The sequence below is a fragment of the Anneissia japonica genome, unplaced genomic scaffold, assembly GCF_011630105.1.
Source record: "Anneissia japonica isolate Jap-2015-1 unplaced genomic scaffold, ASM1163010v1 scaffold288112_len223158_cov157, whole genome shotgun sequence".
Taxonomy (NCBI): domain Eukaryota; kingdom Metazoa; phylum Echinodermata; class Crinoidea; order Comatulida; family Comatulidae; genus Anneissia; species Anneissia japonica.
This window is the reverse complement of record NW_022745085.1, coordinates 127,204-146,136: the sequence shown is the minus strand read 5'-3', so window position 1 is coordinate 146,136 and position 18,933 is coordinate 127,204. Positions and strand designations below refer to the sequence as shown.

Here is an 18,933-nt window from a genome sequence, read left to right as displayed (position 1 = left end):
TATATAAATTGTAAAGAGTAATGTAGGGGAAACTGCGAGTGTGAAACAAAAATATTCCTCAACCAGGATTCGAATTAGGGACATTCTGCTGTCTATACAGATGCCTTAACCAACTGGCCCATTGAGGCTTCGATTGGAAGTTCAAATTGGGATGAGTTTTTGTTTTCTTTTTACTGTGTATTTTTATATACCAATACACCGTAACCTACACCCTGATATTCTAAAGCCATTCGTATATTCTATGCTGCTGTAACTTGTGCGTCCACTGAAAAGCTCAATATTATAAAAAAAAAAATTAAAACAATATACATCTATTTTAATTACTCTCATGTTAATTCCTTATTATGCACATTGCACCCTCCCATTAAGTTCGAGACCCCTTTTTCCAAGAACCAAATTGTCAATCTTTTAACACAAAGCTAACCTTCTAAGAGGAGACCAAACCCCAAACCACCCCCAAAATTTCAGGTCCCAAAGTGGTCTGGAACTGGAAGGAGAATTGTATTTGCATTGCAAAAGATACAGAATCTGTGTGACTACGTACCAAAAATCCAGGGGTCCCAAGTCTTCCGGAAGTCGCGGGAGTCTCCCGGGAATCGGGACGGCCTCCCGCACTGCCACAAGCAAACAAGAATCTCCTGGAAAATAACTCATCTCCCAAAAATTCATAACATTTGCGTATGTTTACTACCTTATTATCAATTGTTTCTCCGAAGTCAGTGCAGATAGGTATCAAAGTGCGCAGCAAGCTTAAATTATTAAATGGGCTCTATGTTAAGAAAGCTCATTTAACAGATATCCCGGAAGGGATTTCTTCCAACTTGGGACCCCTGAAAATCCTTATTGGACAATTACACCGCTTTAGTTAGTGAGTTCAAATAGGGGTACCCCAATTCACAGGAACCCCCAGGTTTTACCGTTTTGGTTCCGAAGGTGTTCACTTAATAGGGGTTCTAATGCGTGTTTGTCAGTGTGTTAATTACTTGAGTAAACATCGTGGTCTGTAGTTGCATCTTTCTTTAAAATACTCGTAGGCCTAGATCATTAAGTAACATGGTATTTTCTATTTATTTCTAGGATCAAGGGAGTCTGCGTTTGTGCATAGTATACTTGCAGCAGGCATGGTGCACGCAGTTACGCGATCATGCTCACGTGGTGATCTGCTGACATGTGGGTGCGATGGACGTCACCGTGGACCTCGAAACCACAATTATGACATCACTCCTAATGAAACATGGAAGTGGGGTGGATGCAGTGAAGATGTCATGAGCGGAGTAAAATTTAGCAGAAGTTTTTTAAACCCAGGAGAAGACAACAGAAACGCACGATCAGCGATGAATCGACACAATAATGAAGCAGGCCGTCAGGTATAACCACTAACTAGCCTACTGTTTTAAGTATTATCACCCATAACGATGTTCCGATCTTGTTGCTTAGGTCCCACAAAATGGTAGAAACGTACATAAACACGTGTATTTGTAGGTCGTCCGCGTGTCCCAGGCCATGTTCTGATTGGTCATAAGTTTCATTGACACCTGTTACTTATTCAAATTTCGAAATTGTTTGAAAGCTTGCTGTTAAGTGAGTATTTCATACACGCCTGTACTTCTGTAAGAATAAACATTCCATTACCGTACTCGCGCGAATAAGCGCCCGGGCGCTTAAATATTTTTTGCACATTTTGAGAGGCGCTTATATTCAAACGGGTCGCTTATTTAAACGGGGCGCTTATGAAAACTGAGTGGAAATTGAGGGGCGTTTATGGAAATAGATGAAAATCGAGGGGTTCTTATGGGAACTTATTAAATTCAAGAGGCACTTTTTAAATGAAATAAGTACATTACGAATGGTAGCGCGGAGGAAAAGATAATCGTCCAGAGAAAATGGTTCATGACATAATGCTGTGAATATTGAGGAAGCCACAATATTGGTCATTTTGGCATTTTGCTCTGTTATTTCTAGTGTTAATAAATAGGGTTTTTTTTAGCTTGTTTTTCATTTAAATTATTATTATTATTATTATTAATATTATTATTGTTATTATTATTTATTATTATTATTATTATGACTACTATTTATTTATTTATATTTAATTATTGTTATTATTATTATTAATAGTATTTATTTTTATTTAATTATTGTTATTAGAATTTTTTATTTTAATTATTTATCGTCAGTCCTACCAGAAAATTATTATAACAATTATCAGTGACAATCGTATTGTAGTATTTATTATATCCTCTGCTCCCTTGAACACATTTTTAATGACATTATTTATAAATTATGTAGGTGCCATTGTGCCCCACATGTGTTTGTTCACATGTAACTTTTTCATTAATAATTTCATTTCATTGCTTTATATAATCTTGAAATGGTCAGATTTTACTGAGTAATTAATGAAAAATGTACAGTATTTATTTCGAATTTTGAACGTACCGTCAATTAAAGCAAATTATAATTTTTGTTATAAGATTCTCAGATGAGAATGTGCTAAAGATGCAAATTGTCGGAAAAAGAAAAAGAGGAGTAGGGCAAGGCCTAGAAAAATATGTAAGAAGTGGAAAGTTAAAAATATATATGCCTACTGTCTGTCCAGGGATCGGAGCTCTCATCTGTCCAAGAGAAATATCCTCATTTTGATATTGACATAAGAAATGTGTGATTCCACTCTTTAACTCAAATCATGTCAACAACCACAGTCCCAGGATTGATTGGATTATTGACTTGCTAAAAAGAAAATGTTATGATATTATTCGAGAGGGGCGCTTTATTCAAACGGGGCGCTTATTCAAACGGGGCGCCTATTCGCGCGAGTACGGTATTTAGCTCAAGTAGGCCTATATTTTAACAATGGTGCATTTTTTTTTCAGGCTGTCATAAATTCCGTAGAGCTCGCTTGTAAATGTCATGGGATATCGGGAACATGTGAATTTAAAACATGTTGGTGGCAACAAACTTCGTTTCGCAAACTTGGTGACAATCTCAAAGTTCGCTACGACAGCGCCAAGGAGATGGTGGTCATTCCACAGGTGACAACACGCGGCAGCGAATATTCACTCAAACCAAAGTACAAAATGTTCAAGAAACCAACAAAAAGTGACTTAGTTTACTACGAAACATCTCCAACCTACTGCGATTATGATCCAGACAATGGATCGTTTGGCACAACAGGACGAGTGTGCAACGCGTCATCGCACGCTATTGACGGTTGTGAATTAATGTGTTGTCAACGCGGGTACAGGACGCAGCGGGTGGAGAGAATTGAACGTTGCGATTGCCAATTCATATGGTGTTGTGAGGTCGTCTGCAAGCAGTGCAAACGGGAATATGACGTTCACACGTGTAAATAATGATTTGTAATACAAAATTAATAGTAGTACCGTAAAACCTATAAATAATAAGTGAAGCCGTGTCGCGCCCACGACAATCGCTTGTTAGGAAGCTCAACTGAGCCATAGGTATGAGTCGCAGAACATGACAACCGTCCACTTCAACAAACCAAACAAGTGGTTCTGAAGGAAGAAATTGCACTTTCAATATGGCCTACTCTATTATAGCATAGATCTTATGCAGCAACTCCTGTGATATAATTCACATTGTCAGGGTAAATTATTACAACCAAGACAATTAAATAAAATTAAATTACGTTTAATTGCCTTGATACAACGTATTTACATATTTGCGTTTTATTTTTAGAAAGTATGCAATATTTTAAACGCAACTATGAAATATAAAAGTGCTTTGCGAATGATATTGTGTAAGCTTACATTATGTGCGTACTGTATTTATTATCAGAAATAAACAAAAACAATAGCAAATGCACGAATATGGAAGCTAGGTTGAGTTTAATCAGACTCATTATTCAGTTATTCGTATTTATATAAATATACATATAAATAATGTAAATAACTAAACTTCTTTCATCTTGAAGAAATATATGATATTGTGTATAATACTATTTATATTTATTGCAGTTGGTACTAAATTGCAGATTAGATTATTTGAAATGGATTTACGTAAGTCTAGTTTTATAGTTGATTTTATTCAATTGTTTCGAAATTCCTATTATTTCAAAGAAATAAAACGGAAATCTTGTAGAGAAAATTAAGAATTGTCTGATATTGTATTATTATGACGTCACACGTCATATTTGAAAGATTTATTTGAATGCCAGTATCGTTACAAATTAAGCATTTGAAATGGTCTTCTTGCCGTTGTATTTTAGTCGTCTCATGTTTTAAACTAATCACTAATCACATTTTTTTAGTGTTTAAATTTAGATTGAATCTTTTGCTTGGCTGGTATTCAGAGCGCGTAGCATCTATTTCAGAGGAGCAGCATAGATCAGTTGGTTAAACTTTTGGTACTGTGGTATTCTGGGGAAGACACGTTAAAAAGTATTTGGTTCCGTGTACAATATAGCTCCTGTACGTAGTATAACCAAAAAGAGAAAGAAAATGTCTTATTGATCAGATACCGTAATACTTACAGTAATAAAAGTTATTTAAGATGATTTTTCTGTCGGTGATGAAAGATAAAAAATACGGTACATTGAGGCATGCCGATAGGGGATTAAACTCGCAAAAAAAAAAAAAAAAAAAAAAAAAAAAAAAAAAAAACCGCTTTAACTAACAATTACAATGCATTGTACTGCGCGAGTGTGGAACGCAGGGGTAGCATTTAAATGCAAAAACGAATATATTATCATTAAAATATAGATCATTATTAGAATGATTGGTATGGGATGGACAAGCGAAAAGGTATTAAGTATTACCGGTACCACACTGGCCATGGGTCAACTTAACTGTTGATTTTAGGAGATGAAACATCGGTTATGTCGAGTATAATAGTCATCTCCAGATTGAAGAAAAATTGAAAACCAGCCAAGCGCAATTGGACAGATTTAAGGGATCTGCTGTGCACATCCTGTTTAGGTTTTTTTTTTCCAAGGTGATCATCGCCTCCAGCAAGTAGTAGAACGTTGTTTAATTGATGACTGGAGGAAATAATATATAGATGCGAACCCTAGACTTTAGCCTGTTCTTCAATATAATCCAGACCACTTCAGTAATGCAAACAATCGATTTTGTAAACTTAGTAACGAAAGTGACTTCTAGATAAAAATTTCAGAGTTCTCCCCTTTTATACATTAACTTTAGAATTGGTACACTTGCATCATGTTGGAATTCATTTGAACTGTTTTGTTAAGATTTTTTATAAGTGTAAATATCAAATAGGCCAGGTTTTCCTTATTTTTCTCTTTTAGTTTTCAAACCGGAGTGTTACAATAATTTCTATATATTTTTGTAAGTGTTACTCATAGTAATTTGAGAATAAAAATACAAGAACTGACTGACGAAGTAGTTTTGTCGATATTTAGTGATGTAGAGGGCGCTGTGTGATCCACAAAAAAGACATCAGTTTTCTTTTCTTGTATCTATTCGATATATATATATATATATATATATATATATTATATATATATATACATATATATACATATACATATATGTATATATATATATATATATATAATAAATCATCAAAGAAAGGTAAATACAGTGTTTAACAAAGGACAATAATACATCGCGTAGCATAGCTCTCAACGAATGTAGTCCTGTAAATGAATGAATAAAGAAATTGTGTAATAAAATGCCTCTGGCGGGACTCGAACCTGCGACCTCTCGCTGTCAAGGCTGTCAACAAAAACAACAAAACATGCTCAATTCTAGATATAAAGATGTGCCTGTCCAAACTAGATTTTACAAATGTTCATTAATTAAGCAGGAACATACCAATAACATTAGAAAATAATAATTATAATTATACAAATATTCCTATAAATAAAAAATATAAAATAAAAATAATTATAAAAAATGTATTTCACTTTTGCATTATATCACATAATTTATACTGTAATACTACATTAATCATTGTATATCGTTTAATTCCATTTTAATTCCATTTAAATAATTTAGATTACTGTATTATTAAATTTTTTAATTATAAAAATAATTTCTGAAAAGTGCACCATTTAAATAAAAAAATTCATTTTCATTTAACAGTGCATTTCATTTAATTTAAAATTTAATTTAATATTACATTATCAATTATAAAAAATTAATTAATTTTACTTAACATGCTTTTTGTAACATGTAATTTGTCATGACTGTGTTTACATTCTGGGTTCGAAAAAGGTAGTAGATCAATAGAATTTCTCTTCTCGCAGAAAAAAAAATACTATACGTAAATTGAGCTTGTAGAAAATAACATTTGGGAAAATCATAAGCAAGTTCTACTACACTAATACACATGAGCTCAAAGAAAACAAAAGAATATAATTCTTGCTGATTATCAATTATAGACATTCGGCATGGGTGACGTTTTGACTGAAGAAACTCAGGTTAATTACTATTGGATTGGTTGGATTGGATCTATTCGGTGTAAACACCAAGGATAGCCCACGAATGTCTAGAAGAAGACTTATTTCCAGTGGGGTCTTTCTGGTGGTGATTGAGCAGTACACCGGGAGACAATCCCCTACTCTTTTCCGAAGAGTGTACTGCGTTCTTTAACCTGCACATGGGCCATAAATGCACTCGGGACCAAGGCCTGTCTCATCCGAAATACTATTGTAACTTGTATTTCAGCCCTCCAGCTGAAACACAAGGAGAGCAGACTTGGGAATTGAGCCGGGGACCTAGAAGATTTCCACGGTTCAGCGCGCACCACAGATCCATCCCCTCCACTCGTCGGGGAGAGCTGCCCCCACCCCCCGTCGGGGAGAAAAAGCACAATTCGTCGGGGAGGAAAAAAATATATATGTATTTTCTACATATTAGTACTCAAAAATCGATTAAATAAGCCTTTGAAACCCCTAAATTGTTAAATTTATTTTTCGTCAGGGAAATCTGAACCCTCGTCGCGAAAATCCGGGCGCCACACCTGCCAGCAGGACACATTGGCTGCTGCGAAGAATGTAATTTGGCCTGCGATAAAAAATACAATAAATATAAAATTATTTAATACAAACCAAAAAATCATTCGATAAATATTTTTTTCAATAATGTAAGGACCAAAACGCAACCATTGTGGCATGAACAATAACAACTTTTACTGTAAACAGCCCGGGTAGCCTATGGTTTGAAGGCGGTGAGCAAGTTAAAATAGACCTCCTATATATTGATAGAATTTATTTTTTTAAATGATTGGTGGAAGCTTCTTTGGTGCTATTCTTTATATGCTTCAAACAAAACACTGCATCTTAAATATGGGTGACATCCACAAATCTTGTATTAAACAAGTTATCCAGTAAGTATCAACAAATGCCCAAAATGTGTTGTCTTGTTTCAGCTATATAATATGGTGTAGAAGATTGAGACCGGAAGTAAAGAAGTTATCATAAACTTGTTAAGTAGACCGGAGATCTTAAAAAAGAACCCAGCAAACATAGTCATAATAACGTTTGCGAACATGGTGGTTAGGTTATGTAAGAAAACAACAATACGTCACAGCAACGTAATTATTATTTGGTTGGTAGTACGTGAAAGGATTCATCGAAGCGTTCTAATAACGTAAAAAGTACAACGTTAGTAATAATAGTGCAGTGGCTTATGTATTTTGGTTCGCAATTCATGTTAATTTATGGCAACGACGCTTTTCCGTCTCAGAATTTTATATTGAACAAAAAAATGTTGGTGCCATTTTTTTCGAGAAGATTAACTGAATATTATTTCTCATTACAGTAATTTAAAAAATGAATAGTAACGGAGATATTCGCCTTTAAACATGTCATTGTCTTCTGCCCTCTAGTCGTTATAGCATACTTTAATTAGAGCGTAGCTTCTCTCACAGCAACATTATACAAATGTCTATTCTGTGCAATCCTTGTTGCCTTTTCCATCGTACCAAAAAGCCTCTTTCATCGTTTTATCCCATCTACATCTTGCTGTCCTCTGCTTCTCTTGCCTGGAAAGTGTGCCTCTAAATTTCATTTTCGTAGTTAATTAATACCGATACTTTGTAGATTCTTGTTTGTAAATGGACTGATACACTGATAACAAAAAAACATTTTTATTTATGTTTATTATTTTTTTTCATGAAATAATGAATAATCATCATTTTTGTTGTGTAGAACCTTCATTGTATTGAGAGTTTCCTGTCATATATTTTTTTAAGTGCACATCATCAACCAACAGCCGCAATAACCTAATATAGATACAATAATGACATATTCTTACTACAGGATGAAACTATTACCCTTCTTACACCATGCCAGTATTTCTGATACTACTATAGCTTCCGGGGCCAAAAACAAAATCATTTAGAAGAAAACATAGGGAACATGAAATTAGATTGCTTGATTGGGAACACTTTTCATAAAAAAAGCGTTAATCATAATTAGTCTGTTATCTACAATCCAAGTTTTAATACCCCACCAGAGACCATCCTAGTACTTCTGATTTTAGGGTTAAACAAAATCATTTGGCAGAATAACATAAGGTAACATGAAATAAGGTAAAATGAAGGCCTTTTTTGTATTGTAGCATTATTTCTTATTATTTCAATGGGACCATTTTGGAAAATAAACAGAAATGCTTTAAGGGTTATCCTGAAATTCTCTATTTGTTTTGTGTTTTTTAACTTTGTTTACCTGTGAGAATTTCGAAACAAATCACATCAAATCATAATAGGCCTAATGTCAGATTGTAGATAATGGATAATGTAAGGCACTTCCCATAAACAATTAAAAGTAGGTAAATAATTCTCTGTCCAACATCATCATTCTGAGTCGAGGCAAAACAATACGTATTACATAATTGACAGTAAAGAAAAAAATAATAAGTGAGCTGAAACATGACTGCCTAATTTTGAGAGCTACAGTAGGCCTAATATCAAATTGTTAGAATTATGGACCTCAGATGATAATACAAATGGAGTGATCTAATACTATTTTATGAAAACCCTAGTGTCCAGCACATCTCAGTTACCTCTAGGTGGTATTAAGCAACAAGAAATAATTATCAATTTTAAGTTACCCTGACAGAAACATTGACACTTTAGGGGTCCCAAGTCTCCCAGAACTCGCAAGATCTGAGAAATCAAGAGACCAGGCCCATCAGAACCGCACCGGCTTTGGCCGGACCAATTCTTCTTACTTTAGAAAATACATATACTTTTACCTTGCCTATATAAATTATATTAAAATTTGGGAATTAATACTACACTGTCACATCAATCTGTATCATGGAGTGTATTAATTGGTATTAAATCACTTAAACGCAGAGTTTTTTTAATTCATTTTTTTGCTTTCTTGAAAAGAAAGCCATGTGCTTCTTTTCTAGATGGGCTTCTTTCTGAGGCTACTTTTGCAAACTAAAGAGGGGCTTCAGAATAAAACCTCCAGAGTGTGGAAACACCTGTCTCTTATACACATCTAGATGTGTATAAGAGACAGTATATATATATATAAATCAGTCGCCTGATGTCATACCTTTGTTTTCATATGCTGTTTGATAGAAAATACATGTGTTTTTGACGCACCTCAATGAAATATCAGAAATGAAGCCTTGTGGGGTCTTAAATTAGTGTAAGCAGCAAGAGCACCTTCAAAGTACACAGACCCTGGTCTTAACTCAAAAAGTCAAATTTTCGAGTTAGTTGTTCACAATGGCCACATAATGAAATTGCGTTTCAATTTCAGGACCCAGCTGGACCCCCACCCCAAAAAAAAAACTTAGCTACACCATTAACATGTCAAAAATTTACATAGTGTGTTGGATGTATGAGTCTCCAGTATCCAACATATGGGAAATCTCTTGAACAGCAGCTAGGAACCCCATACGCTATTGACCCATTTTTGCAATTAGTCCTTGTATGGTCACAATTAGACTACTGTAGTTTCTGGCATTCCCATCAGAAAGAGAACCGTTGCTATCCACAAACCACTGCCCGCCTCTTCTAGACAACGAACACATAACTATGGCTTGTCTATGTCCAGCTTTAGATATTTTATCTTCACACAACTTCTTGCTGGGATTGGATTGCTCGTAAAATTTCAGGCTTGGAGTCTTAAAATGTGATATTTTAGGCGAGTTCCACGCACTAAGTGTGAAGAAGATGCTAGTTACATGAGCTGGTATGCTATGGAATTCAACGTTTATTATGTGATGGCCTAACATGTTACAGTCATCCATTAAATCTCCAGAATGAAGAATTGAATGTATCTTGTTAAGTATACGATAGTCTGCGACTTCAATGAAACTTGATCCGGAAAACATCAACGCGGAAGCATCTAGATAATCTCTACCTCTTGCTGGATATCCCCAGTACAGGTCGAAGACTACTTTGTTAAGGCTGGTCGGTACAGCGTACAAGAGAACCATAAGATGGATAGTAGAACCAGGCCTGACGTTATAGGTTGCTAGGGTAGCTTCTGAGTTGTTTGACTGGATGTCCTGAAATTAAAAACATGTAATAAAGTAGGTGTATAAATTGTATGTAAAAATGCCCTAAATGAAAAGGTACGAACTAGGTGCAGATTGAGGATGCCATGATGAATAATAATAACATACAGCATTGGATAGAAGGAATTACAGAACACATATTCAAAATTTGGTCAAACCTACCTCTTATGTGCTTATTTTGCCCATATATGTCTTAGTGGCTGCTGAGGGGAGGGTGTTTATGGTTACCCAGCAGCAAGAAAAACCAACAGCTGAACAAAGTGCGGATGAGCTCCTCAGAATCAACGGCCAACCATTAATTAGTTTAAGGAATAGGAGTAGTTTAGTCTCATTGTTATTATTATTATTATGATTATTTTTTATTTTATTTTACTGTTATTATTTTATTGTTATTTGCATTTTCTCAGTTGGCCTATATTATTTCTTTGTAAAGCGCGTAGGGGCAATGTGCAATATGCGCTATATAAATAAAACATCATTATTATTATTATTATTATATATATATTTTTTATTTGATTTTAGCGGCCATTTTGAAAAAAGCAGCCTCATGTGAAAGTTCTTAGGTTACAGCCCATTTACCTTACATATTCTGATTCCCCATCAGGTCTAAAAAAAAAACCATTAGAATTTCTACCTCTCCAAGTGGCAACTATCTCAAATATAGCCTGGTCTATTATGAAAATGCATTGGGTGAGAGATAATCTAAAATTGGTACGTAATTATTTAAAAAGGAGGTCATTAAGTGACAGCAAAAAAAAACAAAAACAAGTCTTTTGGTGAAAGGGAGTTGCAAAGGGGAAATGTGTCCGCACATCCCGTCACCTACAGTAAGTTCAGTGAGTGCCCCCGCCCCAGGCAATGTACATGTACTGAAAAACAATTGAAAATCTATTATACTTGCAACTGTCTGATAATCAGTTGACTCATTTTGATAACATTCATTAAATTAGCAAATATACACTTTCACAAAAATGACTAAAACCGGCTATAATTTCTGTTGTTACCTTCAATTCCTTCCCATTGTAAACAAGCCGTTGTTTCTCCGGTGGTACCTTCAAGAACTCAAAGACAAGCTGCTTGACCTTATAGATAGTAAAGCGTGGATTGCAATCAATTTCAGCCGCTTCCCCATTCAGTCTGATCACTGTCATCTTGCCTGAAACTGCTCCTGGAGAAGATGCAAAGTCATCATCGTTGGTTGACTGATCTGGATGAATTTCTGGGAATAAAACCTCCAGAGTGTGGAAACACTTTCTCAGATTCAGCGATGTACGAGCGATGGGAGTATGGCATTGTGAGCATTGTTTGGTCTGTTCCCAGTGTGACGTGACACACTGCAATTTAAAAAAGTACAAAATCATCATATCAGGTATTAATTCTAATATACAAATTTACACACACACTGATCAAAAGTATTGCAACAGCGATAAATAAAGATTTCTTTAAAAAAGAATGAGGCTGTTCAAGTACCTAATATTTTTGTGCTCACGACCCCCAGTTTTTAAATATTCAAAAATCTGTATCTCATTCACCGTTACCCAGATTTTCGTCGAACAACCTTTTCCTGTCTTAGAAAAACAACATATTAACAATTTTTTTTCCTCCGGAGCCTGACTTTAACATTGAAAATGGGAGTTCAAAGGTGCTTGATAAGAAACGTTTTGCAACTATACCCATATTATTGTCGCAATACAAGCACATACACAATGCTTGTAACAGTTCAGTTATTTGTAAATTGCTATTCATCTACTTGATCTGATGTGTTGAAAGCATATTCTAAAAGAAAACATCATTTTCCATTTACAAATAGGCTTTAGCCTACATAAGCCTAAAACACATCAACCGTTTTTGGGAATTCAGAAGGTGGACTTGGGTTCAGGAGAATCTTAAATAAGAAATGGATATAGATATAAGGCCAGTGTGAAAGGAGATACTGTATACTGTAGACCCCTGGAGTTATAGTAGTTTGGCATTCATAGACATACACAGAGTAAAACGTGAAACTATTAGTGTTGCATAGAGTTGAGTGTCTTTAACTTTATTGTAAAACCTGGACTATATTTCCAGGGGACTATAACCTCCTACCACGCCGGCACTTTAAAAAGGATATTCAGTAAGAAAATATATGGGGTCAATGCATGAAAGCGAGAGTTTTGGCATTAAAATTGGTAACAGCAAAATGAAAAATATGGTTCATTTGGTGAGTGCATGACAAACAATCCCAAAAATGTGGGGTCATTATGTGAGACCATGCATTTTTGCCATTTTCTAGCAAATTTCAAATTTTCTAAATTTAATTTTTCAAATTTAGAATTTGATTTCTAGTCAAATTTGAGAAATACATGGGCCTTTGTGAGAGACAAAGATTATGGAGCAGGTCTGGTCTACCTTTTATTTAGCAAATTCCTTTATTCTTCAAATCTATCGAATGTTACAAACTAAATCTAAATCATCGTTTGATAAAAGCAACATTTATTGATTGAATATATGTTGTTTTCGTATCAACATTCGGTGGGGAGTCCCAAAGATGGGCATGGCCCACCCATCGGCTTAGTGCCACGACCACTGGCTTCTATTTTGGACGGCCTATTTCGTTTTTCTGACTAAACCCTTGTCAATGATAGTGATCGCCTAACAGGCAGACACCTAATTTGAAGCTCTTAATCTTAAGTTAATTTCTTCAATTACATCTTGAAGTTTGGATAAGAATCAGTATCATACTATAATTTAATTATCCTGGAACCTGGAGGACAGTTTTTTTTTTTTATTACCTATCTTCCATTCTTGGCCGTGTAACAGTCGTTGAAACTTTCACCATATTTACCATGATGGAATAAGCAGCCATTTTGGATTTCAGGCTACAAACTAAAGCTGGGCTATACAGTTGAGTGAACACACATGTATGCACTCTCTCATCACTGAGTGACTGAATGAGATTTTTTATAGGCACACAATTGAATTTGGAGCTCTTGATTCTAGGTTATAACTTCTTCACTTGCTTGAAATTTGGGTAAAGAATTGCTATAATATTGAAATAAAACTACCCTGGAACCTGGAAGACAGCTTTTTATCATCTATTTTCCTAGTTTGGCCGTGTAACACTCATTGAAAGTTTCACCATACTAGCTGTACTGGAGTAAGCTGCCATTTTGTTTTTTGTAGCCCGGCTATTGTCTAGTTGTATTGAAACAATGAAGGGATTTTATGTTGCAATGATCATTCTTCAGTTCCTGTACTTTAATTGGAACATTTTTACTTTTACAATTACAAACGATACTGATGTTAGTTGTGATAAATCACATGTTAAGAAACTGGTACATCATCGATTTTTGAGAGGTAGAATCCAATATTTTTCAAATTTAGTTGCAACAATTCAAACTGAACTTTTAATTAGTGGGGATGTTCAACCTAATCCAGGTCCTCGATGTTTAATAAACAAAATAAACAGGGATTCTGATCAACATTTAAAACCAGAGTTATGCTACAATAGAGATGAATTGTTTAATTTGAAGCCAGTGAGGCTAATTAGACTGCCGGATAATTTTTGGTCAAACATTTACTCACTTGGAATAGCGAAAAAATGTCATCGGGGAAAAAGAGCTGGTAGACGCAAGCGGAGACACATTCCTGTACATAGTATAACAGTAAGAACATCTGATATAAAAAGTTTAAAGCATGAAACTTGTCATATTCTCTCTGTTCCAAAACCAAACTTTTCAGCAATGAAAATCTGTGTTTGGAATTCCCGTTCATTGAGAAACAAATCATTGCTAACCTGTGATTATTTGATCGAGCATGATATTGACGTATTCATCATAACTGAATCTTGGCTTAGAGATGATGATAGAACTGTTATTGGAGAATGCACTCCACCTGCATATGTGTTTTTTAGTTCTCCTCAGAAGACAGGAAGTGGAGGTGGAATTGCAGTAATAGCAAAGCGTGAACTGAAGCTATATATGAAAGGGGTTTGTAGCTTTGTAACATTTGAACATGTTCACCTTGCCAGTAAACTGTCCTCCTTACAGCTTTTTGCTGTCTACCGTCCTCCACCATCTTCAAGCAATGGATTTACTATTTCACAATTTATGAGTGAATTTGAAACCTTCTTAACAGACCTGTCAGTGCTACAGGGAACATTACTCGTTGCTGGAGATTTTAACTTCCATGTGGATACCCCTGACATGGCAAATGTTAATACATTCTTAAGAGCAACAGCGGCTGCTAGCTTGAAGCAACATGTCTCTGAACCTACCCATATCCATGGACATACTCTGGATTTAGTGTTCACAAGAGATGATACGTCTGTGATTAAGAAATGTGTTGTTTGCGATAAACACATGTCCGATCATTTTGTTGTGCATGTAGAAGTTGACATGCTAGTTCCAAAACCAGAGAAAATTTATCAAGTGTCACGTGATTTTAAGTCAATAGATAAGGAAGGGTTTTTGAAGGAGTTGCAGGAACTTATTGAGACCTATGTGCACCAAGGGGATGTTGAATCAGCATTCCAGTGGTACAATAACTCACTGCGCGATCTTCTTGACAGATTTGCTCCACCATCTGTGAAAAAAAGGCAAGTACGTCGAAGGATGCCCTGGTACAACGCTGAGGTTCACCTTGCTCGTCGTGAGAAACGTCAGGCTGAGCGTAAATGGAGAAGAACTTACTTAGATACTGACTATCAACATTTCTTGGTGAAGCAACGGGAAGTTACAAGTTGAATATGTCGTACAAAGATTGCATACTTCAAGAACCTGTCTGATACTCATGAGATAAAGGATATTTATAGGGTGTTAGATACTTTGTTACATAGAAAACAACCATCTCTTCCTGTATATAATTCATTGATAACACTGTGTAACAATTTCTCCACTTATTTTTTGGATAAAATACATAAAATTCGGAGAGATTTATGTAATGACCATTTCAATGCCGTTTATGATCCATGTGAGAGAGATTTACAATGTTCTAAATCACTGTCCAGTTTTGACTTAATAAGTAAAGATGAATTGTTAAAAATTATACTTGCTTCACCTAGTAAGTCATGTTGTTTAGACCCTGTTCCTACCTGGTTTCTCAAACAAAATATTAATACAATGCTTCCTCTTGTTACAGACATTGTTAATGCTTCATTGGCTACAGGTTTGTTTCCATCTGCAGCAAGAACTGCAGTTATTAGACCGTTGTTAAAGAAATACAATCTTGATAAAAATTGTCTTAGTAATTACAGGCCTGTTTCTAATCTTAGTTTTCTAGGAAAACTGATTGAAAAAGTTGTTTGTAGTCAACTCACAAATCATATGACCGAAAATAAGTTATGGGATGTTCATCAATCCGCCTATCGATCATATCATAGCACTGAAAGTGCTTTAATTAAGGTGAAGAATGATATCATGCTTTTATTAGACAAGGGTCAAATTGTTCTATTGTTATCATTAGATTTATCATCAGCATTTGATACGATAGATAGGGAAATCTTGATGAAACGATTGTCCACGAGGTTAGGAGTTCGAGATGTAGCATTAAAGTGGTTTCGTTCATACCTTGAAACTTGGAAAACTTGTGTAGAAATAAATGGCACACAATCAGAGATAGTTAGTAATACAGTAGGGTTACCACAGGGATCGGTATTTGGGCCTATAGGTTACACTATTTACACTTTGCCAGTTGCAGATATTGCCAGATTCTATGGTGTCTCGTATCATGCATTTGCTGATGATACACAGCTTTATTTATCGTTTCATCATAGGAAAGCAGATGATCTGAATGTGGTACTGCAAACACTGTCTTCGTGCATTGGAGACATAAAAGCTTGGATGTTAAAAAATAAACTTAAACTTAATGAAGATAAAACGGAATTTTTAGCCATTGGTTCACCAAATAATCTACAGAAGTTGGGCAGTATCGTTCTTAATATTGGGTCAACTGAAATATCACCGTCCACATCTATAAAAAATCTTGGTGTTTATCTTGATTGTAATATGTCAATGTCAAATCACATTGAAAACATTTGTAAATCTGTACGATTTCAATTGAAAAATGTATCACGGATTAGAAAGTACATTACTAAAGACGCATGTAACCATGCAGTGAGAAGTCATGTACTCTCTAGACTAGATTATTGTAATGGTCTCCTTACAGGGGTTACCCAGGCACACATTAGGAAACTACAACGTCTTCAGAATTGGTCTGCACGTCTCATATATCGTGAAGACAGACGTAGTGATGCCAGACAGCTGATTAATTCGCTTCACTGGCTACCCATCAAAGAACGCATTTTATTTAAAATTCTTTTATTTGTGTTTAAATTTTTCAATGATCAAGCACCAATATACTTCAGTAGTTGTTTAAAAGTTCATCATACATTACGACCAAATCTTCGCTCTGAATCAGACCCTATTCGCCTTTCATGCCCCTTAGTTCATAGCCTGTCTCTTATACACATCTAGATGTGTATAAGACCTTAGTTCATAGCAGATCAGGTGATCGTTCCTTTAGTGTAACAGCGGCCATAGAATGGAATAAACTCCCTACAGCTATTAAAACAACAAATAATGTTGAATCTTTTAAAAAACTACTGAAAACATATATTTTTTCAAAATTAACTTGAGCTTATTGCTTCAAATCATTATTCAACTCTGTAAACGCTATGATATAGTTTTCTATGAATAGCGTATCTAAATACTAATACTACTAAACCCTTGGGACCAATCAGAAATTTGAAATCTTGTAACTCTTGTATTAACCCTCATCTCTAGAGACATTTTTTAGTGCACTAAAACACGCAAATAAGCCACCTACTGTAGGTGTTATGGGCAGTTGTATGTTCATTCTTTGCGGTCATTTTAACGCAAAAAAAAATCGATGATACCATCTTACCTGGGGGTTGGTTGGGTAGGCCTTTAAGGTGGAAAGGTACAAAGGGGGACCTAAGAAATTTTGTATGGTGTATTTTATTAATATTTCATGATAATGGGCTTACAGTGATGTCATACAAGGTATTTTGGTACCTATTTTGGTATCAATGGATAGAGGAGACCCATAGCTATACCCTGAGAGTCAGGCATGAGGGAATTTTATAGATCTTCACTTGTCCCCGGACAAGTACCTTTGAAAAATGCACTTGTCCTGAAGACAATTTCACTTGTCCCAATATTATTGCGCAATAATCATAAAAAATAACACAAAAGTATTAAGAAAAGTAAAGTATTTTTGCTAAGGCCCTACAACATTAATAGGCCTATGTGCATAGTGATTTGATCACGTTTCCTTCTTTTTTTAATTAGCAAGAATTTCAATAATGTATAATAATGGAGAATTTCAATAAAATAAACATTATTAATAATATTATATGTATGTAGGAGTGTGTTGATCGTTTTCTTATTAAAGCCATCGTTACGACAACTGCTAGTAAACATTTCTCAGGCATGGTTGATTCCCACGATACACGAATTCTCAGCCAAAGGCTGAGAGGACTGTGTTTTATTATGGTATTTGGAGAAAGGGGAGGGGGTGGCCATATTGTATGTTTGTACCCGTTTGCAGATCTTAATCAATTCTAATACTAACTTCAAAATGTTTCAAATTCAAATTGCACAGGAAAACATCTAGAAAAATAGATGTGCAGAATCGTAAATACTCGTGTTCCTAGTACCTACTACTATGAAGGCCTCAATTTTCTGCAAAATATCCCTCTAAATCGGCTCATATTTTTGAAATGCGGCGACGGATTTCTGGGCCTAATATTTTACGCGGGGAATATTTTACAGATACAGGGATAGTGAATATTTTTTACACATCCTCATTTCATTTATTGCAAAATAAATAAAATTGCTTACCTCTCAACGAAAAACAAATACTGTAGGCCTAATATAACTATGAGGATGGGACAAATCCCTCAGAGACGGCGAAATATTTGAGATGGGAAAATAATTAATTTATACGCCCTAACCCCTCAATTTTTAACTCCAGTTTTACAAGATTTGGATTTTATATGCACGTTGTCTCCATCAATTAGAAGTGAATGATTTCTTGATTACTTTAGCAACTTTAAATCCCAGTTTAACTACCGGTACCTTTGCTTAGTTTGTCTAGATTACCTTCCCCACACGCGCAAACGATATAGACTAGGCCTTTTTTGAAGTCGGCCTAATGGCTGCTGTTCATATTCGTACGTGAAAGTATTTACTAGTCCAGACATTTCATGTCGTCCAACTCAACTACCGTACTCGCGCGAATAACCGCCCGGGCACTTCAAATATTTTTTTGCACTTTCTGAGGGGCACTTATTTAAACGGGGCGCTTATGAAAACAGAGTGGAAATTGAGGGGGCGCTTATGGAAATAGATGAAAATCGAGGGGTTCTTGTACTTATTAAATTCAAGAGGCACTTTTTGAATGAAAAAGACAGAACGAATGGTGGTTAGGCGGAAAAGATAATCCTCAAGAGAACATGGCTCATGAC

The 18,933-nt window shown here is 35.3% G+C and overlaps 2 protein-coding genes across 5 annotated transcripts in view; one reads left to right on the top strand and one right to left on the bottom strand.

Moving 5' to 3' along the window:
* The first annotated feature begins 1,081 nt into the window (after positions 1-1,081).
* LOC117119918 (protein Wnt-3-like) lies at positions 1,082-4,628 on the top strand. Its single transcript, XM_033264897.1, has 2 exons — positions 1,082-1,367; positions 2,871-4,628. The coding sequence occupies exons 1-2, from the start codon at positions 1,122-1,124 to the stop codon at positions 3,348-3,350; spliced, it is 726 nt and encodes a 241-aa protein (XP_033120788.1). The 5' UTR covers positions 1,082-1,121; the 3' UTR covers positions 3,351-4,628.
* A 4,854-nt stretch (positions 4,629-9,482) lies between these two features.
* The window catches only part of LOC117119920, a 20,227-nt gene continuing 10,776 nt past the window's right edge, over positions 9,483-18,933 (bottom strand). For all 4 annotated transcript variants that reach the window (XM_033264899.1, XM_033264900.1, XM_033264902.1 and 1 more), the window contains 2 exons: positions 11,471-11,800; positions 9,483-10,457 (listed from right to left, as the gene is read on the bottom strand). In XM_033264899.1, coding sequence (XP_033120790.1) covers positions 9,846-10,457; positions 11,471-11,800 — 942 coding nt within the window. In that variant the 3' untranslated portion in view covers positions 9,483-9,845. The remainder of the gene's footprint in view (positions 10,458-11,470; positions 11,801-18,933) is intronic.

Bases quoted from the DNA above. Each gene is read 5' to 3' on its own strand.
- LOC117119918 (XM_033264897.1), top strand. From the start codon at position 1,122: ATGGTGCACGCAGTTACGCGATCATGCTCACGTGGTGATCTGCTGACA. The intron at 1,368-2,870 runs GTATAACCACTA...TTTTTTTTTCAG, and splicing joins ATAATGAAGCAGGCCGTCAG to GCTGTCATAAATTCCGTAGA.